The sequence below is a fragment of the Coregonus clupeaformis genome, unplaced genomic scaffold (genome assembly GCF_020615455.1).
Source record: "Coregonus clupeaformis isolate EN_2021a unplaced genomic scaffold, ASM2061545v1 scaf1186, whole genome shotgun sequence".
Lineage (NCBI taxonomy): Eukaryota > Metazoa > Chordata > Actinopteri > Salmoniformes > Salmonidae > Coregonus > Coregonus clupeaformis.
Genome location: NW_025534640.1, coordinates 83,863 through 110,659, shown reverse-complemented (window position 1 = coordinate 110,659; position 26,797 = coordinate 83,863). Strand labels below are relative to the sequence as shown.

Here is a 26,797-nt window from a genome sequence, read left to right as displayed (position 1 = left end):
CTCTGCTATGAAAATCAGAAAATTACAATACCCATACTGGTATCAGAACATACACCTATTGCATTGTTGGGAAGAGATGCATTGTGTAAGTTGAACTGTACAATAAAATGTACACCAGACGGCTGTCTGGTAGAAGTGCCAAAGGAAAAGGTTTACCAATTGTTGATGATGAAGGAGATAGATTCTTCTACAGTTTTCTGGATTGGAAATCTCAGTGAAGATTTTTTGAAGCAGGCTAAGATATGGGAGAAATGTATTGGGGAAAATATGCCAGATGCGAGGCTTCCGGAATATCCATTTCATTGTACGCTCAAGTATTTCAAGAATGATGCCCAATCGAACTCAGAGGAATGGTTGAGTCATCAACCAAAGAAAGTTCAACTCAGCTCATGTTGTATAATTTTAGGACCACAAGGAGCAGCCATGAAGATAAACACAAACGATTATCTGGATAAAGAATTTGAGATTTAGAAGAGTGTGCCACATGTAACCTTGTTGGTTTCTGAAGGCTATGAGCAGAAGCAAATAGGAGAAATGATGACAGAAGCAGAGAAAGCTGTTTTTGTACCGATGAAAGATTAAGCGATTTCTCAAAATAATGATTTTGTCTCACGGACAAGGAGAGCCATAAGCTGTACGGATGACACATGAATCTATTTGCAGTGTGAAGATGGATTAAGACCCTATGAAAGAGGAGATGTTGCAAAAAGTTCAAGAATGTTTGTGGTCTCAATACAGTACCGATATTGGACTTGTGAAATCAGCCCAATTGAGGTGAAAGTTGAACTTCGACCAGGAGCCAGACCTCCTTGGAAGAATCAGTATCCATTGAAAGATGAAGCAATCCAAGGGATTGAACCACAAATTGAAGGACTTTCGAAAGCAGGTGTTTTGAAGACAGTAAAAAAAATCCTCAGAGTAACAATCCTTTGTTGTCTTTGGAGAAATCATGAGGGGTTGATAGTAGCGCCTCTAGACCTATTAGGTCTGATGATTCAGGAAGCACATGGGTTAGCTCATGTTGCAAGGGGGGAGGTTAGGAGAAAGATCACAAAGGAGTATGGTTTTTGGGCACCATATTTGCTTGAACAGGTTGACTATGTCATAGGCAGGTGCACAATCTGTCTGAAAAATTATGTTCGCAGGGGTGTGACTGTTATTCTTGGTTACATTCCTACACCAAGAGGTGCATAAGATGTCCAACTAAGCTAAAATATGCTTGATCGGTTACCAAGTTCTTGTGTAAAGAAGTCATAAGCAGGTGGGGACTTCCCGATCAAATATCCTAAAATTTATGGGAGAGAGTTTTGTGGATAAATCAGTGAAATGGTTTTTGAAAAAATTAGGAGAAAAGTCAGGCCAACATTTTACGAAAACTAGGGTTGAAGTAACTCTAGGAAAGTCAGCTCAGCTTCAATGCCAGTGCACGAGAGAGAACAGTGGTGAAGGGAAATGTAGAGTTAAGTGGGAAGATAGATATGGCAGGAGTTTAGATCTGTTAGGAGCAGTTGCATTGAGAAAGTATGCGTTGCTGAATGATAAGAGAAGACTGAAGATTGAGGGTGATTGCAGTCTCTATGTGTACAATTCCCAGCAGGAGGATCAAGGTGATTATAAATGTATTTTTTATAATCCACAGTTTGAAAGTGAGGGATTAGAGTTGGGACTGAGAGTTAATGTAGTGAGACTAGTGGTGATAGATGGAAATACAGTAAAGAGCTCCAAGCTGTGGGAAAATAGATGAATCAACATTTACATTTACATTTACGTCATTTAGCAGACGCTCTTATCCAGAGCGACTTACAGTTAGTGAATACATATATATTCACTAACTGTAAGTCGCTTCTGGATAAGAGCGTCTGCTAAATGACGTAAATGTAAATGTAAATCTTGATTCATCTATTTTCCCTACAGCTTGGAGCTCTTTACTTGTATTTCCAACAATGACATCAACACTTCAGCCTGATACAACAACAGTGAGAAGCAATTCAACTCTTTCAACATTGACAGTTATTAAAGCTATAAATGTATCACATTTGATTACAATGGCTCTTCAGAAAATCACTCCAACACCAATTTTAGAAGAAAAGACTGTCATTAGGGTTAAGATGGGTGGTACAGTTTAGTAGGGGGTCTCTGAGCGGGATGGAGGGTAGTTTAGTAGGTCGTCTCTGAGAGGGATGGAGGGTAGTTTAGTAGGGGGTCTCTGAGAGGGATGGAGGGTGGTTTAGTAGGGGGTCTCTGAGAGGGATGGAGGGTAATGTATCTCCTATTGTGCAGTACACTGTGTCTGGTATGTTGACATTATTCCCCCCCAAAAAAATGTTATAGCTATAATTGACTGTCTTACTTCTGTAGTTATCCATACAACCAGCTGGATGTGACAGAAGTTACTGAAATTGAGATTTTTTTATATGCCTCATCTTATTAATAATTAGATATACAGTATATATTAGAAACATAATGATATACTCAGATGACTGACTGGTTGGTTGGTTGCTGGAATGGTTGATTGATTGATTGGGTCCAATTCAGGAAGTAAACTGAAAGTCCAATTCAATCAATGACTTCTCAAGTCAGTTCAATGGAAATGCACCGTAGCAGGTAATGGCGCACGTGCATAAATATGGCAGAATTCAGATATGACATCATTGTTTTAGCATTATCCACAGAGTTTTTAAATTGCGCCGCACGACATGGTTCAATGTGCCAATGAAGCACAATCTACTTTTTCAAATTGCTGCCGTCTTGAAGCTAAAATTGCCAGTAGAAAGGTTCAGAAAGTTCATTGAGGGCTACAGGAAGCATTTGTCGGAGTTATCTTGGCCAAAAGCTCTGCAACCAAGTACCAGCTCCAGGGTGCTAATCATTTTGTATATTGTGCTAATGAAAATACAAAAGAAATATTAACGGAGAGCAATGTAAAATACGCCAAACTTAGCCAAACAAAGAATGTGTGGTAAGTGCATGGAGGCCACCATCTTTATGGACCTCCTCTATTGTCACATCTATTTTCTATGCAAACTTGTTAAATGTTAACAAAAGATCAATGGACAAATTAATGGAAACCTAGCTATGGAGAGGGATGGAGGGGTAATGTATCTCCTGATGTCCAGTACACTGTGTCTGGTTTGTTGAAATTATTCCAGTCTGTGTCCACTGGGTGACGCTGTTCTGCAGCTGGTTTCTGTACGGTGCTGTAGAAGACTATAGAAGACTGATGTAGGCTCTGCCTCAGAAGGGCTCTGTGATTCTGTCCTCTCTTCTGGTGAAGTGTACTCTTTGTCTCCTGGATGGACTTCTTCTCCTCCTGCTACTGCTGGTACTGCTGCTCCTGGTCTCCCTGCAGTGTTGTGGATTGATGTCACCTTCAGAGATGGAAGAGGGCTGTGGTTCTGGCCTCTCACCTGCTGGAACATTCACTAGGTTGTCAGCTTCTAGAACAACAACCTGTTAGGAGTTGAGAAATCACAATGTAAATCATCACTTTTTTTATCCTGTGAAAACATAGATAAATAATTGAAAGAGAGGATATCTGCAGTAGTTGTTCTTCTTTAGTGGATGGAGGTGTTTGCCAGATATGATCCATCCTACAACAACTAACACACCAACGAAGAACACCCCAATAACACTGCCCACAATGGTACCAACTGGTGATGCTGAAGCTCCCCCTCCTTCTCACCAATACCTGAGAGGTAACACACACACACACACAGCAAACTACTCACCTTGTCTTGTTACTTTGTACCTATCAGTTGATACGGTCCATTTTACAACAATTGCTATGTAAGTTCCCCTGTGTTTTTCAGTCAGAATCTTTTACACAAAGGCTGTGTTTACACAGGCAGCCTAATTCTGATCTTTTGTTTCACTAATTGGTATTTTGACCAAGCAGATCAGCTCTGAAAATATCTGATGTGAAAAGAAATGATGTGATTGGTCAAAAGACCAATTACATTTACATTTACATTTACGTCATTTAGCAGACGCTCTTATCCAGAGCGACTTACAAATTGGTGCATTCACCCTATAGCCAGAGGGATAACCACTTTACACTTTTTTTTAGAAGGATTACTTTATCCTATCCCAGGTATTCCTTAAAGAGGTGGGGTTTCAAATGTCTCCGGAAGGTGGTGAGTGACTCCGCTGTCCTGGCGTCGTGAGGGAGCTTGTTCCACCATTGGGGTGCCAGAGCAGCGAACAGTTTTGAGTGGGCTGAGCGGGAACTATGCTTCCGCAGAGGAAGGGGAGCCAGCAGGCCAGAGGTGGATGTACGCAATGCCCTCGTTTGGGTGTAGGGACTGATCAGAGCCCGAAGGTACGGAGGTGCCGTTCCCCTCACTGCTCCATAGGCAAGCACCATGGTCTTGTAACGGATGCGAGCTTCAACTGGAAGCCAGTGGAGTGTGCGGAGGAGGGGGTGACGTGAGAGAACTTGGGAAGGTTGAACACCAGACGGGCTGCGGCATTCTGGATGAGTTGTAAGGGTTTAATGGCACAGGCAGGGAGGCCAGCCAACAGCGAGTTGCAGTAATCCAGACGGGAGATGACAAGTGCCTGGATTAGGACCTCTGCCGCTTCCTGTGTAAGGCAGGGTCGTACTCTCCGAATGTTGTAGAGCATGAACCTGCAGGATCGGGTCACCGCCTTGATGTTAGCGGAGAACGACAGGGTGTTGTCCAGGGTCACGTCAAGGCTCTTCGCACTCTGGGAGGAGGACACAACGGAGTTGTCAACCGTGATGGCGAGATCATGGAACGGGCAGTCCTTCCCGGGAGGAAGAGCAGCTCCGTCTTGCCAGGGTTCAGCTTGAGGTGGTGATCCGTCATCCATACTGATATGTCTGCCAGACATGCAGAGATGCGATTCGCCACCTGGTTATCAGAAGGGGGAAAGGAGAAGATTAATTGTGTATCGTCAGCGTAGCAATGATAGGAGAGGCCATGTGAGGATATGACAGAGCCAAGTGACTTGGTGTATAGGGAGAATAGGAGAGGGCCTAGAACTGAGCCCTGGGGGACACCAGTGGTGAGAGCACGTGGTGCGGAGACAGCTTCTCGCCACGCCACTTGGTAGGAGCGACCGGTCAGGTAGGGACGCAATCCAGGAGTGAGCCGCGCCGGAGATGCCCAGCTCGGAGAGGGTGGAGAGGAGGATCTGATGGTTCACAGTATCAAAGGCAGCAGACAGGTCTAGAAGGACAAGAGCAGAGGAGAGAGAGTTAGCTTTAGCAGTGCGGAGAGCCTCCGTGACACAGAGAAGAGCAGTCTCAGTTGAATGACCAGTCCTGAAACCTGACTGGTTTGGATCAAGAAGGTCATTCTGAGAGAGATAGCAAGAGAGTTGGCTAAAGACGGCACGCTCAATAGTTTTGGAAAGAAAAGAAAGAAGGGATACTGGTCTGTAGTTGTTGACATCAGTGGGATCGAGTGTTGGTTTTTTTGAGAAGGGGTGCAACTCTCGCTCTCTTGAAGACGGAAGGGACATGGCCAGCGGTCAAGGATGAGTTGATCAGCGAGGTGAGGTAGGGGAGAAGGTCACCGGAGATGGTCTGGAGAAGAGAGGAGGGGATGGGGTCAAGTGGGCAGGTTGTTGGGCGGCCTGCAGTCACAAGTCGCAGGATTTTATCTGGAGAGAGAGGGGAGAAAGAAGTCAAAGCATAGGGTAGGGCAGTGTGAGTAAGACCAGCAGTGTCATTAGACTTAACAAACGAGGATCGGATGTCGTCAACCTTCTTTTCAAAGTGGTTGACGGAGTCATCCACAGAGAGAGAGGAAGGGGGGGGAGAATTCAGCAGGGAGGAAAATGTGGCAAAGCGCTTCCTACGGTTAGAGGCAGATGCTTGGAATTTAGAGTGGTAGAAAGTGGCCTTAGCAGCAGAAACAAATGAAGAAAATGTAGAGAGGAGGGAGTGAAAAGATGCCAGGTCGGCAGGGAGTTTAGTTTTCTTCCATTTCCGCTCCGCTGCCCGGAGCTCTGTTCTGTGAGCTCGCAATGAGTCATCAAGCCACGGAGCTGGAGGGGAGGACCGAGCCGGCCGGGAGGATAGGGGACACAGAGAGTCAAAGGATGCAGAAAGGGATGAGAGGAGAGTTGAGGAGGCAGAATCAGGAGATTGGAGGGAGAAGGATTGAGCAGAGGGAAGAGATGATAGGATGGAAGAGGAGAGAGTAGTGGGAGAGAGAGAGCGAAGGTTGCGGCGGCGCATTACCATCTGTGTAGGGGCAGAGTGAGTAGTGTTGGAGGAGAGCGAGAGAGAAAAGGAAACAATGTAGTGGTCGGAGACATGGAGGGGAGTTGCAGTGAGATTAGTAGAAGAGCAGCATCTAGTAAAGATGAGGTCAAGCGTATTGCCTGCCTTGTGAGTAGGGGGACGGTGAGAGGGTGAGGTCAAAAGAGGAGAGGAGTGGAAAGAAGGAGGCAGAGAGAAATGAGTCAAATGTGGACGTAGGGAGGTTGAAATCCCCCAAAACTGTGAGGGGTGAGCCATCCTCAGGAAAGGAACTTATCAAGGCGTCAAGCTCATTGATGAACTCTCCAAGGGAACCTGGAGGGCGATAGATGACAAGGATATTAAGCTTAAATGGGCTAGTGACTGTGACAGCATGGAATTCAAATGAGGAGATAGACAGATGGGTTAGGGGAAAAATTGAGAATGTCCACATGGGAGAGATGAGGATTCCTGTGCCACCACCCCTCTGACCAGATGCTCTCGGGGTATGCGAGAACACATGGTCAGACGAGGAGAGAGCAGTAGGAGTAGCAGTGTTTTCAGTGGTAATCCATGTTTCCGTCAGCGCCAGGAAGTCGAGGGACTGGAGGTTAGCATAGGCTGGGATGAAGTCAGCTTTGTTGGCAGCAGAACGGCAGTTCCAGAGGCTGCCTGAGACCTGGAACTCCAGGTGTGGGGTGCGTGCAGGGACCACCAGGTTAGAGAGGCAGCAGCCACGCGGTGTGAGGCGTTTGTGTAGCCTGTGCAGAGAGGAGAGAACAGGGATAGGCAGAGGCATAGTTGACAGGCTGTAGCAAATGGCTACAATAATGCAGAGGAGATCGGAATGAAATGAACTAAACATCTGGGAGAGGAGAGAGCAGGGCCTCCCTCACCAAAACTTCCACCTCAGAAACTATAATTGTTTCACTGAACCACCCGAACAAAAAACTCTCCCAACTTCCACCTTTAGAAATCAGAATTGTTGTGAACCACAGCGGTTCAATGTTTCAAGGAATAGACTCAACCCACTTTATTCAGCTAGCTAACTATGACACCATAGCTAACTAGCATGCTAGCATCCAATAACACACAGTTTAGCACCAACACTTGTTCACAACAAACCACCAATAGTGTGTTAACACACTAAACAGATAATTCGTGTCCGTGTCTAGTTCCTTTCATAACGCAGCAATAATTAAACGTTGGCAAGCTAGCACAAATATATTGTATTTAGCTGCCACAGTACAGCACACAATGGCTACTGTGTTGACTCTGTTCGAAAACGGCTAGCTAGCTAGCTTCTTACTACACCGGCACCGCCCGAAAAACAATGCTAACCTACAATAACTACCCACAACAGCCCACGATGCCTAACTATGACACCATAGCTAACTAGCATGCTAGCATCCAATAACACACAGTTTAGCACCAATACTTGGTTACAACAAACTACCAATAGTGTGTTAACACACTAAACAGATAATTAGTGTCCGTGTCTAGTTCCTTTCATAACGCAGCAATAATTAAACGTTGGCTAGCTAGCACAAGTATATTGTATTTAGCTACTACAGTACAGTTAGCTGGTCGTGTTGGCTAGCTAGCAATGGCTACTGTGTTGACTTTGTTTGAAAAACGGCTAGCTAGCTAGCTACGTGCTACACCCGGCACCGCCGAAAACAATGCTAACCTACAATAACTACCCACAACAGCCCACGATGCCTAACTATGACGCCATAGCTAACTAGCATGCTAGCATCCAATAACACACAGTTTAGCACCAATACTTGGTTACAACAGACTACCAATCGTGTATTAACACACTAAACAGATAATTCGTGTCCGTGTCTAGTTCCTTTCATAACGCAGCAAAAATTAATAATTACAGGTACTCTTAAGCGTGAAATAACATTGGAAACAACTCTCCACCGTTGCTAAACGTTACCAGTAGCTACCCGCTAGCTAGCTAGCCTCGTGCTTCGCCGGGCTCCGCCGTAAACAATACTTACCTACAATAATTACCTACGGAAACCTACAATAACTACCTAAATAACTACCTAAATAAACTACCTACAATACCTAACTACAACTACCTACCTACGATCTAAATACATGGTTTAAGCTTTACTCAACACCATATAAGAAGCCAAGCTTACCTCCTGCTAGAGAAAACACAACCTCTCCCGACCACAGCAAGACCACAATTAGTGAAAAAAATATCAAAATTGGTCTGTCTGTCTAAACACAGCCTTTGTGTAGAGAGAGAGAGTAGTTCACTGGGTTATAATCCACCCACTAAAATGTAAAAACTAAAAAACGAACCAACAAACAATACAATTCAATACACAATACAAAGCAGATTCAATTGCTGTAGCTGCAGATAAGATCCATCATCATTACACCATATCATTGTTTAAAAAGCTGTTACAATAATACACAATTAAAGCATGATTCAATTAAATATATTTGTTTTAATAAAACGAGAAAAATCCTTCATGTACAATGTGATATTTTGTGTGTGTGTGTTTGTAAGTGCATGCATGTATGTGTGTGTTTTTGTTTGCATGTATGTGTGTGCGTGTATGTTTGTGCATGGCTGTGTGTGTGTGTGTGTGTGTGTGCATAATCCATGTCCCCAGGTTTCTCCTGCTCCTCCTCTGATGGTGTGTCCCTCCATCTCCCTCAAGGACCTGTAACATATCACCACACAAAGTTATTTATCCCTGCATCTCCCTCAAGGACCTGTAACATATCACCACACAAAGTTATTTATCCCTCCATCTCCCTCAAGGACCTGTAACATATCACCACACAATGTTTTTTATTGGTATAATTTAAACAGGTAGAGTATACTTTGATATACTTTGGGCTCCCGAGTGGCGCAGCGGTCTAAGGCACTGCATCTCAGTGCTTGAGGCGTCACTGGAATCGAACCCCTGGTTCGATTCCAGGCTGTATCACAACCGGCCGTGATTGGGAGTCCCATAGGGCGGCGTACAATTGGCCCAGCGTCGTCCGGGTTTGGCCGGTGTAGGCCGTCATTGTAAATAAGCATTATTTTCATAAGTATAATACAGGTGCAGCATCTTAATTTGATCACTCTGCTGTTGCAGGAAATTTAAATGCAAACTCGTAGTGTATTCAAGATCTAAAAGAGGCTTCTAAAGTTTGTAATTTCCACTAGAATTTCAGACTTGATTTTCCCTGACTACAAATGTATCAAGCCCTACAAAAATGTCCATTATTTATAATACATACAATACTTCAAATTTCCTTTTGCTGCAGGATTATTTTCCTTCTTTGAGAAACTGGTGAAATTAAGATCCTTCACCTGTATTAGTGTCAATAGCATATGGCTATTAGCCTTACCTGGGGCTGTGTGTGGCTTCACTTGAGAAAAGACAATCTGCCGCTGGTGGGGTTGCTTTTTCTGTAGGAGGACGAACATCAGCATAATACGATACTTATATACAGAATAATATCCAGAATAATATCCAGAATAATATACAGCTATTCAATATGGGGTCAAAGAGGAGTGAGGTTCTGATAGGGGGAATATGAAGGGAGGGATGTCTAGTCATACCTCTCTTCTTCTTGGCTTTGACCTTCTTTTGGAGGTCAACCTCAGCATAGGTCACATCAACAGGTCCAGCTGCTGCTGACAATGGACATTTCCAGTCTACAAATGAAGGAATTAGCTTAATGCATATTCTACCTCTTCATCACAAACTCAGAAATTTACAAATTAAGGTTTTAATGACTGCCAACCTGTAGAATGGGTCTTACCTGTGGCTTCCCCTGTCTTCACCTCAGAGTAGACTGGATTTTCTTTTGGATAATCTCTCTTTACTGAGGAGGAGGAAGAGGAGCAGAGAACTTATAAATATATTTATATATATATGTACACATTGTAACTCATCTTAGATCCACTGCTACTTTTCTTTCTCAATATATGTCACAGTTGAGAGTATCCTTTCTTGTCCAACTTGTTCAGTTGAATCTGGACGTAAGTCACATGACTTGGTCCAGCAGCAGAAGCACCAGCAGCATCTGAGACATAATACACAAACACCTCCACTTAGTCAAACTCTACATGTCATATTAAATGAAGAGAAGCAGGCTACTACACATTCATACTGAAAACATTACATTACACTACCATTATCATTGTTGTCTGAGGGATTTATCGTATCGTAGATGTTAGCATCACCTGTTGGTCGAAAAAGAGAGAAATCTTAGTTTGGTTATTCCTCAGCTTGCCTATGAACATAGAGTACGGTAACATGTTGTAAACAAAGTGGATGTTGATGAGTCAGTGTATGAGGTTACAGAGAGAGGAGAGTGGTAGAGGTCTGGGCTGAGAGACTGACCATGCTGCTGATGTGTATACCCAGTATCAGGAGCCTGGCCCTGGGTAGATCCTTGGTCCTGTTGGGGGTCCTGGCTGGTGCTCTGGGGCTGAGGGGGCCTACAGGGAGAGAGATACTCAGCATAGGAAGCACAGAGAATATGTTATACTGTACGTATCAATATAGTTGAGAGACAGGTGTACTCACCAGAATATTTTGTTGAACTAGAAACATTGTGTTATGTACTGAACTTTCTTCAAATATTTATATTATATTTAGACATTTCTCTCCTAAACATGTAATTGAATGTTTTGAATTAAATGAGAAATAGTAAAAGTCTCACCTTTGCTGTTTTGATATCTCCACAGCAGGACCAGGAGAATGACCAGTAGAACACCAGCAACAACCAGACCCACAACCACTCCTACTAGGACTGATGTAGAGGATCCAGGAGCTATGACTGGAGAGACTGGAGAGAGAACAGCACAACACAATCAGACTCTGAGGTAGAAAATAAATAAAGTAGTTCAATTCCTGTATGTATCTGAGTCTGATGACTTGGAGATCAGAGATGTTAAGAGAGGGATGAAATGTTTTACTCTGTTCTCCTCACACACGGTCAGGGAGAGCAGCTGATCAATAAGGAACGGCTCACTGTGACAGGTAAGGGTCTCAATCACAATCGTGCCCTGTTTTAAATGTGCACTCTGTAGGATTTATGCTAGATTTGCCTCTAGGGCCGCAAGTGAGACAAAATGCAATCATTGGACATAAGTGACCCTCCACACCCAGAAGTAAAAGTTTGGGAATTTCACATTTTGTACATTTCACTAGTTTGATAGCCTATTTATTATAGGCAAAACTGTTCTTTCTAATCATTTCAAAATGTTGCTAATTTTTATCTCTACATTATTCAAATTTCATTGAACGTTTTGTTTTTGTAAAATGTGTTATCTATTCACAAGACCTTCCTTTGTTTCTGTTCAAATGTCCAGAGCGTCTCGTTGAGCCTAGTGTTTGTAAGGTCTTCAGCGTTTTGAAGGACGGCCACTGTGTGATGGCTCTTCAGTGCTCCTCTACAGTGAAGGACACCAGCTTTTCTTGGGAGCCAGAGGCTTCGTTTGACGGCTCCTTCTGGAGGGGGAGTCCCAACGCCAACATATCTGTTGTCTGGTCGTCTTACAGCCCCAACAGAAATGTCACCTTCATCTGTATTGCCAGCAACGGGCTCACTAACGCCTCTAGGGTTGTGAGGGAGACATGCCAAGGTACAGTCATTTCTAGGGCCAGGATTTATTTCTGTAACACATGACCTGACCAGGAAAAACTGGTGTATTCATGAACCTTTGGGCAGGGAATTCTTAGGCCAGACAGCTATGCAGTAAGACAGGGAGGAATTATTGTAGATGCTGGTGAAGCTTGCGGTTGAATTTGTGAACAAAGTGAGGCATTATTTGTGTTCTTACCTTGTTACCACACTCTTTTGTTCTCTCCTATGTCCTCAGATGAACAGCCCAAGCCTGACGTGGTGGTGGAGGGGGAGACCCGCGTCCCTGGGATCGTAATGTTGCTCTTTGGATTTCTGTTTGGATGTCTTTAAACATATATTTTCAGAGGTGAGTGGGAGTTAAAAATTACAACAAATGTTCATTTCTATCAAATTTCACAGTGTCTTGTGTATCAATAAACGCTCCCTTAATTTAAGTTCTAGCTGAAATGAAGACGTGTTACAACCTATATTTTGTTTGCTAGGTGCAAAATAGAAGATATCACTGACTGCCTTGTTTTATGTTTGTCATAGAGTCCTTCACATGCATTTACATTTACATTTTCGTCATTTAGCAGACGCTCTTATCCAGAGCGACTTACAAATTGGTGCATTCACCTTATGATAGCCAGTGGAACAACCACTTTACAATATATCACTTTTTTGGGGGTGGGGTAGGGGGAGGGTAGAAGGATTACTTTTATCCTATCCCAGGTATTCCTTAAAGAGGTGGGGTTTCAAGTGTCTCCGGAAGGTGGTGAGTGACTCCGCTGTCCTGGCGTCGTGAGGGAGCTTGTTCCACCATTGGGGTGCCAGAGCAGCGAACAGTTTTGACTGGGGGTCACGCCAAGGTTCTTTGCACTCTGGGAGGAGGACACAACGGAGTTGTCAACCGTGATGGCGAGATCATGGAGTGGGCAGTCCTTCCCCGGGAGGAAGAGCAGCTCCGTCTTGCCGAGGTTCAGCTTGAGGTGGTGATCTGTCATCCACACTGATATGTCTGCCAGACATGCAGAGATGCGATTCGCCACCTGGTTATCAATCAGGTTCAACAAGTAAGCAGCTTTACTTTAGAAACAACTTCCTCCTGTGCACAGACATCAAACAGCTCTACGTCCAGTTTTGATTTACGTTTGGTTGAGTTGTCAACTAATGTGAATTCAATGTGAAATCAACCCCAAAAAATCAATATGTCATTGGATTTAGGTCTAAGGTTGGTGAAAAAAAATATGGAATGCCTTTACATTACAGATTTTTTTCAAATCCAATCACTTTTCCACGTTGCTTCAATCTCCTCACATAGATTGTTTTGGTTGAAATGACGTGGAAACAATGTTGATTCAACCAGTGTTTGACTGTTTGACCAGTGGGTATGTACATCAAATGTCTATACCAAGGTTTGTTGGTATTTTTTGGTGTTTTTACAGGCGTCAAAGCATCAACCAGGTCGGTACTACACTTTCGTGATTTAAAAAAAACTCCAGCCTACCTATAGAAAGGAGCTGAACATCGTAGTCGACAAAGTGCCTGAAGAAGAGCACCTGCCCTGACTGAAATTTCTCCCTGGCTCCCCCAGTCAAGCTACTGCCAATACATATAGTGAGGGAAAAAAGTATTTGATCCCCTGCTGATTTTGTACGTTTGCCCACTGACAAATAAATGATCAGTCTATCATTTTAATGGTAAGTTTATTTGAACAGTGAGAGACAGAATATCAACAAAATAATCCAGAAAAACGCATGTCAAAAATGTTATAAATTGATTTGCATTTTAATGAGGGAAATAAGTATTTGACCCCCTTTCAATCAGAAAGATTTCCGGCTCCCAGGTGTATTTTATACAGGTAACGAGCTGAGATTAGGAGCACACTCTTAAAGGGAGTGCTCCTAATCTCAGCTTGTTACCTGTATAAAAGACACCTGTCCACAGAAGCAATCAATCAATCAGATTCCAAACTCTCCACCATGGCCAAGACCAAAGAGCTCTCCAAGGATGTCAGGGACAAGATTGTAGACCTACACAAGGCTGGATTGGGCTACAAGACCATCGCCAAGCAGCTTGGTGAGAAGGTGACAACAGTTGGTGCGATTATTCGCAAATGGAAGAATCACAAAATAACTGTCAATCTCCCTCAGCCTGGGGCTCCATGCAAGATCTCACCTCGTGGAGTTGCAATGATCATGAGAACGGTGAGGAATCAGCCCAGAACTACACGGGAGGATCTTGTCAATGATCTCAAGGCAGCTGGGACCATAGTCACCAAAAAAACTATTGGTAACACACTACGCCGTGAAGGACTGAAATCCTGCAGCGCCTGCAAGGTCCCCCTGCTCAAGAAAGCACATATACAGGCCCGTCTGAAGTTTGCCAATGAACATCTGAATGATTCAGAGGATAACTGGGTGAAAGTGTTGTGGTCAGATGAGACCGAAATCGAGCTATTTGGCATCAACTCAACTCGCCGTGTTTGGAGGAGGAGGAATGCTGCCTATGACACCAAGAACACCATCCCCACCGTCAAACATGGAGGTGGAAACATTATGCTTTGGGGGTGTTTTTCTGCTAAGGGGACAGGACATCTTCACCGCATCAAAGGAACGATGGACGGGGCCATGTGCCATCAAATCTTGGGTGAGAACCTCCTTCCCTCAGCCAGGGCATTGAAAATGGGTCGTGGATGGGTATTCCAGCATGACAATGACCCAAAACACACGGCCAAGGCAACAAAGGAGTGGCTCAAGAAGAAGCACATTAAGGTCCTGGAGTGGCCTAGCCCGTCTCCAGACCTTAATCCCATAGAAAATCTGTGGAGGGAGTTGCCAAACATCAGCCTCGAAACGTTAATGACTTGGAGAAGATCTGCAAAGAGGAGTGGAACAAAATCCCTCCTGAGATGGGTGCAAACCTGGTGGCCAACTACAAGAAACGTCTGACCTCTGTGATTGCCAACAAGGGTTTTGCCACCAAGTACTAAGTCATGTTTTGCAGAGGGGTCAAATACTTATTTCCCTCATTAAAATGCAAATCAATTTATAACATTTTTGACATGCGTTTATTTTGATTTTTTTTGTTGTTATTCTGTCTCTCACTGTTCAAATAAACCTACCATTACAATTATAGACTGATCATGTCTTTGTCAGTGGGCAAATGTACAAAATCAGCAGGGGATCAAATACTTTTTTCCCTCACTGTACTGCCTCAATGCCTTATCATCTGAAGCTGTTGAATCCAATCGCCCAAGAATCTGCCAGATCCTTTTGTTTATGTGATAGTTTTTTTTTAAGTTCTTAAATGAAAGCGCTTTATAAAATATATATATATTATTATTTTTATTATGTAATGAAGAGGATAATACACCTGAAATACAAAAATGTAATTTATGTTGTAATTCATGTTTTTCTATCACTTGAAGGTAGCCTTTCTCAAATACTGCACTTTTGTGACTGTGAACCATTATATGATCTATGCGTTATGATTTCTACAAATCATAATATTTATTAGGATGTTCTCTCCTTTTTCTCAATATGTAAAGACAGTATTATTGTTTTAAGGTCTATTCATTGTCTGATTTCACACAATAACAAAATATAGTTTGAGCATATTTTAAATTGATGGGAATGTGGCCTATGTGATTTCTACAAAGCATGTCTGTGGAATGTAAAACTTTTTACTTTACAATACACATCTAAACTACAATACATACAAATAAATTGTTTTCAACTCTTGTAGAGTCCCACAGAATAACCGGTAATCTTTAAGAATATAGTTTTGTATTGGTATTAGTTGTTATTATGCAAATATAAACAGTTAATGCAACAATAGAATGCAATAGAACCTAGGAAATAGTTATGTAACTCTGAATATCTTGAAAATAACAAGTTGTACCACATAATGATCATGAACAGATGAAGATTCTAGTTCTGAACAAGTAAGCAAAACAAAACAGAAATGTGCAGGTCGTGATGAAATGAAACAGTAACATCTATGTACAGAAGGTACACATGAAGGATGCTGAGGATGCAGAGGGTTCTATATCTATAGATGCCCAGATTATGACCACATCCTGTTCAGCTCACAGTACTTCCTGGTTGGAAGAAGAAGGGGCTTCTGGCTGGCGTCCAAATGTGATTTTGTCATACAGAGTCTGCGGCTAAATGTGACAGGCAACCAAGAAGAAACTGTTTCAGCATTATGAAATGTAGACAATTTCCAAGTAGACTACATAGTCTCCTATTCACGCAGAGACTGTTTTATTTTATTTATGTTCAAAGATATCAGGTATGACCATTCATGTCTCGCTCTCACCGTGTTCAGTCTTGGGACAGCCAGATCACCTACAGTCTCATAGATGGACATTGCCTGACTGTTTGATCTTGTCTGGAATATATACAGAAAAAGGTACTTAAACCTATAAACAAAATAGATGAACATTGCACAAAAACACTGCCTATCAGCAATTACAGTACACAGTATGGTGGAATACAGTACACATACATGGGTCGTTCCATGAAAAGAGTGCTTGGACATCAGAGTCTCCATAGTAACCACTTTATACATATAATCCAGAGGAACATCCCTTTGATGTTTTATGTATAAATTGTACATTTTAATTTTGAAAGCCTGTTATATTACATGATGTGCCCTTTAGACCATGTGGAGAATTGAATAAATCTGATTTTCGATCAGAGGCAGTAGGGATGACCAGGGATGTTCTGTTGATAAGTGTGTGAATTGGACCATTTTCCTGTCCTGCTAAGCATTCAAAATGTAATGAATTCTTTTGGGTGTCAGGGATGTGTATGGAGTAAAAAGTACATTATTTTCTTTAGGAATGTAGCGGAGTAAAAGTAAAAGTTGTCATAAATATATATAGTAAAGTAAAGTACAGATACCCAAAATGACTACTTAAGTAGTACTTTAAAATATTTTTACTTAAGTACTTTACACCTCTGCTGTGTCCACATTGTCTGTGAGTTTCTAGTGGATAGACCATATGGTTCAAGATAAACTAGCCTAATTAATTTTAAAAAGCATCTAATCAACAATGGCCATATTTTCAATTAACTTTGTAACTCTTCCAGCTATTAACTTTTTTCACAAGTGCCACTGTAAGGGATCGGGGGTTGGCTGGGTCTAGACAGAGTCTGACACTTCCCCGATCTACAGAGAGGGGGAGTCATCAGACTCGATCTGGTTCACCTGAGTTCTGAGCACACCTGTCCGTAATTAGGGTAGGATATAAGGTGTGCTCAGAAGTTCAGTCGGTGCGAGGTATTGTTCCATTGTGACTTGCTAAGCGTTTTGTTCCGAGAGAGAGAGAGAGTTTGTTGTTTTTGATTACCCGTGTATCCGACCTGTGCGTGGTTGTTTGACTCCCCAAATTGCTTAATCCTCTACTTGTCTACCCCAGTGATTACCGTTCTCTGATCCTGTGCCTGTGACCTCGACTACGACTAAGCCCGCTCCCTTGGTACCTCTGCCTGTCTCTGCCTGGCCCGGTTTTGACCACTGCCCGCCCGACCTCGATTAAGCTATTCCCTTGTCTGTACTCTAATAAAGCATCGCTATTCTGCGATTGGATCTTACCACTCTGTCCGAGTATTCATTACAGCCACCAGTTTGACCCCACATTTTTTTAAAACAAATATAAAGGATATTTATGCTAAAACCCTCATATAAACCATCGTTTTTATTTTTATTTTTTTTCACAGCTTTGTGATTCAATTTAATTATTTTAAAATCATCTTATTTAGTTATTTCATATATTTTACGTGATAAGGCCACACAGAGGGCCAGAGATAATTACAGACACCTGTGATCATCTGAAATATCAAAAGGGGCTCTAGTTGTCTAGTGATAAATTACATACAATTCTTGAAAGTTACCAAAATTCTGGTAGTTTACTCCATACTTTCATCTTTCATTCTTGTGTTGTCAGTTAGATCTGCTGTTTATGACAAGAACATAATATCAACCAATCAGATAGATACTAAACAGGATATCCACAAACATACCCAATAATTAATACATTACACACTTCTGAGGTTTCACACTCGCTTTCCGATTTCCATAAATCCCTAAGCCCAACATTTTGAACAAAATATCTAATTATGCTTATGCCACATCATAAACATCCTAAGAATACATCCAGAGCCTAAAATGTCCCTTTAAGTATAGATGAGGCCCCTATGCTGTACAAACCCATGTTACAGCAGCCCCTGCAGTAATACACTGCCACAGCTACAGTGAGGATCAGCACCACAGCGCCTCCTACTGGTACCCCGATGTAGATCCTATTCCAGGCCAGCCATGTATCATACTCTATAACACAGATGTGATTAGACTGGTGTTTCTTAAACCTGGTCATGGAGACCCAAAGGGGTCCACGTTTTCTTTTTTGCCCTAGCACTAACACACCTGATTCCACTAATCAACTCATCATCATACCTTAGTGGAATCAAGCGTGTAGTGTTAGGGCAACAACTAAATTGTGCCCCCCTTTGGGTCCCCAGGACCAGGACTAAGAAACACTGGATTAGACCAGTGGTTCCCAACTCCAGTCCTCTAGTACCCCCAACAGCACACATTTTATGTTGTAGTCCCAGACCAAAAAAAAACCCTGAATTAACTCAATGAGGGCCTGATGATTAATGACAAGTAGAATCATGTGTGCTTGTCCCGGGCTACAATAAAAATGTGTACTGTTGGGGGTACTGGAGGACTGGAGCTGGGAACCACTGGATTAGACTCTGCAATATGCTAAAGCCTACAGAGTTCTATATTATATCTACTCAATGTAATCACATGTATTACATAATACTGTATATTATATCTACCCAATGTAATTGCATGTATTGCATAATACTGTATATTATATCTCCCCAATGTCATCACATGTATTACATAATACTGTATATTATATTTGACAACATAAACACAGAAGCACACTGTATGAAAAGTGTATGGAGTGGATTATTATGATATCTGGTTACCTGGGGTTGTTGTGTCATTACAACACTTTACTGTTGTAGATGCAGATTTCCAACTGACTGAGTCGGAGGCGTTGCAGGTTACACTGATGTCTCCGTCTGCTGGTGACAGAGAGAAGTGAATCTTCTGGTTGTCCCTGTACGTCTCATTCCCTCTCTCCCAGGTGTAGGAGAGGTTGGAGCAGACTGACACGTTGCACAGCAGCCACACTGAACAGGACTGGTTGGCCAATAGCTTCATCTTCTTCTGGATCGCCACCTTGGATATAGGCTCTGAGAGAGAGAGAGCGAGAGCAAGAGAGAGAGAGAAACAGAGAGATAAACAGAGAGAGAAACACAGAGATAGAGAGAGGGAGAGAGAGCAAGAGAGAGAGAGGGGGAGACAGAGAGAGAGAGAGAAACAGAGAGAGAGAGAGAGAGAGAAAGAGAGAGAGAGAGAGAGAGAGAGAGAGAGAGAGAGAGAGAGAGAGAGAGAGAGAGAGAGAGAGAGAGAGGGGGATACAGAGAGAGAGAGAGAAACAGAGAGAGAGAGAGAGAGAGAGAGAGAGAGAGAGAGAGAGAGAGAGAGAGAGAGAGAGCAGAGAGAGAGAGAGAGAGAGAGAGAGAGAGAGAGAGAGAGAGAGAGAGAGAGAGAGAGAGAGAGAGAGAGAGAGAGAGAGAGAGAGAGAGAGAGAGAGAGAGAGAGAGAGAGAGAGAGAGAGAGAGAGAGAGAGAGAGAGAGAGAGAGAGAGAGAGAGAGAGAGAATCATTCTAAATGGACCATACCTTCAGGAGATAGACAATACAGGACACAAATTTGGAATAACACAAAGCAGCCTACCATGGATCTGAAGATGGATGGTCATGGTTGGAATCTGGTGTCCTTCGTTTGATGCAGCAGAAACTAGAAATTCCCCTGAGTCTTGCAGTGTCAGTTCTCTGATTGTTAAACTGAAGTTATTGTCGTTCATCTCTAGTCTCGCCTCAAACTGTTATCTTGGTAAGGTAAAGTTATCTTCAAATTCTGCAATGACCATTTTGTTATACTTCCACTCCATTGACTTTAAATCTTTCCTTTCTAAGCCTGAGGGCAGCTCCACTGAGTCCCCCACTCCTTTGTTGAACAACATAGAAATACCCACACCTGAAACACACAGATACACAACATGACATTCTGACATCAATCAATGGTTACACTTACACTACAGGGCTGTTATTACTGTGTATTTATTATTCATTTAAGTACAGTGTAGAAAGTATTGTAGTTACTAATTGTTACACTGTACACAGTGTACCTACAGTGTGCCTACACAAATAATGACACAATAATACACTGCAATGTAAAGTGTTACCCCATCAATGAATAGATAATAATGGATTTAATTTAAATAGCACTTTTCCAGGTTTCATTTATACTGTATGACATTTTAAATATCCACATTTAACCTATCTTTACATATTTGAGTGTGTGGGTCCTATACTTTAGTTTATTAAAGTCCACTCCTCCCCCACATTCAGCAGAACAGGTTGAGATTACAGGACAAGAGAAGTAGGGGTGGATCTTTATCAATAAATGCTCCTTGGCTCACGTCTAAGTACAAATCAACTATGTGGAAATGCAAACACTTTGGATCCATGAATAGCTCTATATAAAAACCATGTATTATTATTATTATTACTATTATTACTACTATTACTAGTATCATTATTATCATCATTATTATTATTATTATTGTTATTATTATTATTATTATTATTATTATTATTGTTATTATTATTACTATTAAATATATATATATATATATATATATATTTTATATACTATTATTACTATTATTTTTATTGTTACTATTATTTTTATTATTACTAATATTACTATAATTACTACTATTATTATTATTATTATTATTATTATTATTATTATTATTATTATTATTATTATTATTATTATTATTATTATTACATAATGTTTTTACTGTGTAATTATGCACCAGAAATGCATCATACACTCCATGGGCAACAATCAATTATGTATTATTAACCTTTAAAAAATGTCTTCTTTCATTAATTATGAAAAAAAGAATTCAGTTACAATGACGCAAACTTTAATATGTAGGACATAATAGCAGTTGTTCTTGTCCTGCAGACAAGTTATTTGGTCACACTTTATTTGGATAGTACCATATATAGTGCATTCGGAATGTATTCAGACCGCATTACTTTTTTCAAATTTTTGTTACGTTACAGCCTTATTCAAAAATTGGTTCAATTGTTATTTTTCCCTCATCAATCTACACACAATACCCCATAATGACAAAGCAAAAACAGGTTTTTAGAAATGTGTACAAATTAATTAAAATTTAAAAACTGAAATATCACATTTACATAAGTATTCAGACCCTTTACTCAGTACTTTGTTGAAGCACCTTTGGCAGCGATTACAGCCTCAAATCTTCTTAGGTATGATGCTACAAGCTTGGCACACCTGTAATTGGGGAGTTTCTCCATTCTTCTCTGCAGATCCTCAGGTTGGATGGAGAGCGTCGCTGCACAGCTTTATTCAGGTCTCTCCAGAGATGTTCGATCGGGTTCAAGTCTGGGCTCTGGCTGGGCCACTCAAGGACATTCAGAGACTTGTCCCAAAGCCACTCCTGCGTTGTCTTGGCTGTGTGCTTAGGGTTGTTGTCCTGTTGGAAGGTGAACCGTCGACCCAGTCTGAGGTCCTGAGCGCTCTGGAGCAGGTTTTCATCAATGTCCTCTTTGTACTTTGTGGCGTTCATCTTTCCTTCGATCCTGACTAGTCTCCCAGTCCTTGCCGCTGAAAAACAAACAACATAGCATGATGCTGACACCACCATGCTTCAGTATAGGGATGGTGCCAGGTTTCTTCCAGATGTGACGATTGGCATTCAGGCCAAAAAGTTCAATCTTGGTTTCATCAGACCAGAGAATCTTGTTTCTCATGGTCTGAGAGTCCTTTAGGTTCCTTTTGGCAAACTCCAAGCGGGCTGTCTTGTGCCTTTTACTGAGGAGTGGCTTCCATCTGGCCACTCTACCATAAAGGCCTTATTGGTAGAGTGCTGCAGACATGGTTGTCTTTATGGAAGTTTCGCCCATCTCCACAGAATAACTCTGGAGCTCTGTCAGAGTGACCATCGAGTTCTCAGTCACCTCACTAACCAAGGCCCTGATTACTCAGTTTGGCCGGGCGGCCAGCTCTAGGAAGAGTCTTGATGGTTCCAAACTTCTTCCATTTAAGAATGATCGAGGCCGCTGTGTTCTTGGGGACCTTCATTGCTGCAGACATTTTTTGGTAACATTCCACAGATCTGTGCCTCGGCAAAATCCTGTCTCGGAGCTCTACGGACAATTCCTTCGACCTCATGGCTTGGTTTTTGCTCTGACATGCACTGTCAACTGTGGGACCTTATATAGAGACAGGTGTGTGCCTTTCCAAATCATGTCAAATCAATTGAATTTACCGCAGGTGGACTCCAATCAAGTTGTAAACACATTTCATGGATTATCAATGGAAAAAGGATGCACCTGAATATAATTTCGATTCTCATAGCATAGGTTCTGAATACTTAGGGTTGTTGTCCTGTTGGAAGGTGAACCGTCGCCCCATTCTGATGTCCTGTAAGGTATCTGTTTTTTCATTTTTAATACATTTGCAAAAATTTCTAAAAACCTGTTTTCGCATTGTTATAATGGGGTATTGTATGTAGATTGATGAGAATTTGTATTTATTTATTCCATTTTAGAATAGGGGTGTAACGTAAGAGAATGTGGAAAAAGGGAGGTGGTCTGAATACTTTCCGAATGCACTGTAGATGATCTACAGATGGTCATACTATCAACAAACTATCTGTTGAAAAACAACTGCTTGCTAAGTTTAAGTTAAGGTTAGGTTTAGAATAATGGTTAGGGTAAAGGTTAAGGTTAGGATAAGGGTTAAAGTTAGAGTTAGGGCTAGGGTTAGGGTTAGTAGATAGTTAGTGGAAATGTTGATGACAGTTATTGAACATCTACAAACCATCTACAAACTACCTACTTGGGACTATCCAAATAAAGTGATAGCGAGTTATTTTTGTAAGGGACGCCTTAAAAACATTGGATACAATCCAGTATCACCTTAAATTTCATGAATGACATGCATCTAGAACATGATCGTAAGATCTCCTGCTTTCCAGAGGCACTGCAAAAGCTATTGATCCAACCACACCATCACAGACGGAATGTGTTTCATAAAAAAATGCATTATCAAAACACCATATATGTTTGTCTGAATATAGTCAGAGGTGTTATCACACAGTAATAAAGTAAATATTTTGATATATCCAACCAATCACTGACAAGGCACTTCCCATTCAACACACACCATGTACAAACCAACAAGGAAGTTAACCGTTGAACAGTTTTCCTAACTTTATTATGCAAGCAAGTACATGTAATAGATACAAAACATGAACAGGAGAAAGTGAAGAATCCATACAATACTAACCATAGTGGAGGATAGAGAGTAGGAGTATTCCCTGTTTGGAGAAGCAGGAGAGGGGACCACCAGACATCTCTGTTAGGTGTTGTGTGTCTGTTTCCTCTGGCTGTACGTCCTCCCTATCTCTCTGTGACTGACTGGTAGCTAGCTAGACTCACCAAAACACACAGAGGAGAGAGAGAGAGTAGAGAAGGGAGAGAAGAGACTTATTTTGATGAGAGCTGCTGTTCTAAAAAAGACTGCCTGTATGTTAGTTGAAAAGGAAGTCACAATCTATCTGAAAATACCCCTTCACTCAGCTTGAGAGTTAGAGAATGAGGAGTGCGTGTTTGGGGTCTGTTACTGCGGTGATCAGGCTGATGGTATCCGAACGGTGTGTGTGTGTATTTTCATGTAGGCATCGTATGCCTGCAGAAGGGTTTGCATGAGTTATCCTGCATGCTCATTGTTCAGTGTGTTTTTTGTGAGGAAGTGGGTCCTAGCTTACTGTCAAAGGCCCCCTTCTACGTTTCATGTAACATATTGTGTCACTTCCTGTCTGGTGGTCTCCGTGACACAGACACAGTCAGTCAGTCAGTCTGTCTGTCTGTCTGTATGTCTGTCTGTCTGTCTGTCTGTCTGTCTGTCTGTCGGTCTGTCTGTCTGTCTGTCTGTCTGTGTTGGTTGTAGAACTACAGCAGGTTAATGTTAAAGTATAGTGAGAGGTCCTTGCTTTCTTAGATGAGGGGGCGGTTATAAAATGTTGCACATCACTATTTTTATCAGAGAAAGGACATCACGTGTCTCAAGTTCTTGATATGTATTTCTGTTAGTATTTCCTGATGTTGCAACTAAACCATAACTGATCAACCTAAAGTACTAGTTTGGAGAGTTCTCTTTTGACATTTCTCTTCTCTTCTCTTCTCTTCTCTTCTCTTCTCTTCTCTTCTCTTCTCTTCTCTTCTCTTCTCTTCTCTTCTCTTCTCTTCTCTTCTCTTCTCTTCTATAATAGTCTATAATATTCTATTCTGTTTTATTACAAGGGGTTTTCCAATCAAATGCCAGACATTCAATTATAGAGTTTTGTTATCAGTAATGATGTTGAAACTCTGAAATGTTGCCACCCCAGCACTTTTCCTGGTTTGTTAAAGAGGAAGTGATACACAGTACCAGTACTGACCATCTCCTCAGAACTGCTGCAGAGAGGATATGACATTAGAAAATGGTCCTTTTCAGGCACACCCTTCCCTAAAAAATCATTATGAAAATCTCAATGAGTCTTCAGCTGATGGGAAACAGCAGTTGAACTAAGCTCATGAGGCATTTATATGTTATATTCTTCAAGATTCATTGGGTATATATCATTAAAGAGATGAACCGGTACTTTTGTACACTTTTTAGCCAGTAGTTGTGAAAGAATCGCTCACAAGCCAAAAGTGGTCCTTGAAAATTGCATACTATATCACATATGTGCAGATTGCTCTCTCTCTCACTCTGCTGTGGGTGCATGATGTGCCTCTTGCTAGCTGTCACTCACATGGCGAGGTGCTGAAGCTCATTGGTTGAACTCAAATTGCTAGGGGGCTGGCCCACTTGGGGGAAATGTAGGGACAATGGCACAACACAGCTTCCAGAAAAACAGTCGCTGTCAAACCAAGGACTTCCTGGGTAATTAAGGTAAGACAGTAATTCTGCTCATATTACACAATACACTGCTGTACATATACACAAAAGTATGTGGACACCCCTTCAAATTAGTGGATTCGGCTATTTCAGCCACACCCGTTGCTGACAGGTGTATAAAATCGAGCGCACAGCCATGCAATCTCCACAGACAAACATTTAAAGTAGAATGGCCTTACTGAAGAGCTGAGTGACTTTCAACATGTCACTGTCAAGGATGCCACCTTTCCAACAAGTCAGGGAAATCTTAACGCTACAGCGTACAATGACATTCTTGATGATTCTGTGCTTCCAACTTTGTGGCAAAAGTTTGGAGAATGTCCTTTCCTGTTTCAGCATGACAATGCCCTATGGCACAAAGCGACGTCCATACAGAAATGGTTTGTCGAAATTGGTGTGGAAGAACATAAAAATTGATATTTACCCAGGCAAGTCAGATAAGAACAAATTCTTATTTACAATGACAGCCTACCCCGGCCAACACTGAGCCAATTGTGCGCCGCCCTCTGGGACTCCCAATCACGGCCGGATTGTGATACAGCCTGGAATTGAACCAGGGTCTGTAGTGACGCCTCTAGCACTGAGATGCAGTGCCTCAGACCGCTGCGCCACTGGCCTGCACAGAGCCCTGACCTCAACCCCATTGAACACCTTTGGGATTAATTGGAACGCCGACTGCGAGTCAGACCTAATCGACAAACATCAGTGTCCGACCTCACTAATGCTCTTGTGGCTACATGGAAACAAGTCTCTGCATCAATGCTCCAACATCTAGTGGAAAGCATTGCCAGAAGAGTGGAGGCTGTTATAGCAGCAAAGGGGGGACCAACTCTATATTAATGCCCATGATTTTGGAATTAGATGTTCAACTAGCAGGTTTCCACATACTTTTGGTCATGTAGTGTACTTTGTAGTTTCCACAGTTCCGGAGTATGTCTTTAATTTAAAAGTCCCAAAATGTATGTACCGATCACAGATTTAACTCATACATTGACAAACCCAATAACTTTATTAGGCTGAAGGAGGGCTGGCCAAAGCAGGTTGTATGAAAGAGTTGACAATGATGACAACATCCATTTACTGTAAGAAAGCACTAATGTCATCTCTTGGATGAAAAACTAAAGTTTATTAAAAAGCACAATGCATAGAAAAAAAACACAATAAAAGTATAATACTGATAATATTCTGTAAAATTCATAAAGAAATATGTTAATCTATCATCGAATGACAGAAATAATGAATCAAAGATAATACATTTCAGACATTGATAACATAAACAATAAATACAAAATTGCCATGATGGTGCCGCTATGGAAGCCATGGATCATCGATCCCATACATTTTTTGTACATTAGTTGTTTTTAATGGTCCAATGCAGACATTTTTATCTCAATATCAAATAATTTCTGGGTAACAATTAAGTATCTTCATATGATTATTTTCAATTAAAATGATCCAAAAAAAAAACATGTTTCTAAGCAAAGCGCAATTTGACAATCAAGAATTTAGCTAGGAATGTCTGGGCGTGGTCTGAGTGGAAAGGGGAAAACTGAATATTAGGTAGGTGTTCCTAATGTTTGGTATACTCAGTGTATATAAAACACAGGAAAATCACGTTTTTGAGAGCGCTGGGACTTTAAGTCGTTTTCTTTTGCCATTTTTCTATCAGCTTTTTGTTTTTTGATTGGTAATTCAGAATCCGTAATTAATTGGTCATCCTGAATGAGTTTTAAGTTTGAATTTGCCAGTTTGGCTCACTTGCTACCTACCAAGCTAGCTTGGAGACTGTTTGGATGTGAATGGGTTAGAATGCCACAACACCGGCTTGGAGAGAAGCAGAAG

The 26,797-nt window shown here is 41.7% G+C and overlaps 1 protein-coding gene across 1 annotated transcript; it reads right to left on the bottom strand.

Annotated features, from left to right (window-relative positions):
- Window positions 1-17,642: 17,642 nt before the first annotated feature.
- Window positions 17,643-23,567, bottom strand: LOC123486383 (SLAM family member 8-like). The gene is made up of 4 exons (XM_045217699.1): window positions 23,300-23,567; window positions 19,637-19,939; window positions 18,820-19,089; window positions 17,643-18,148 (listed from the first exon to the last, which is right to left on the bottom strand). The coding sequence occupies exons 2-4, from the start codon at window positions 19,764-19,766 to the stop codon at window positions 17,982-17,984; spliced, it is 567 nt and encodes a 188-aa protein (XP_045073634.1). The 5' UTR covers window positions 19,767-19,939; window positions 23,300-23,567; the 3' UTR covers window positions 17,643-17,981.
- Between the last annotated feature and the right edge of the window lie 3,230 nt (window positions 23,568-26,797).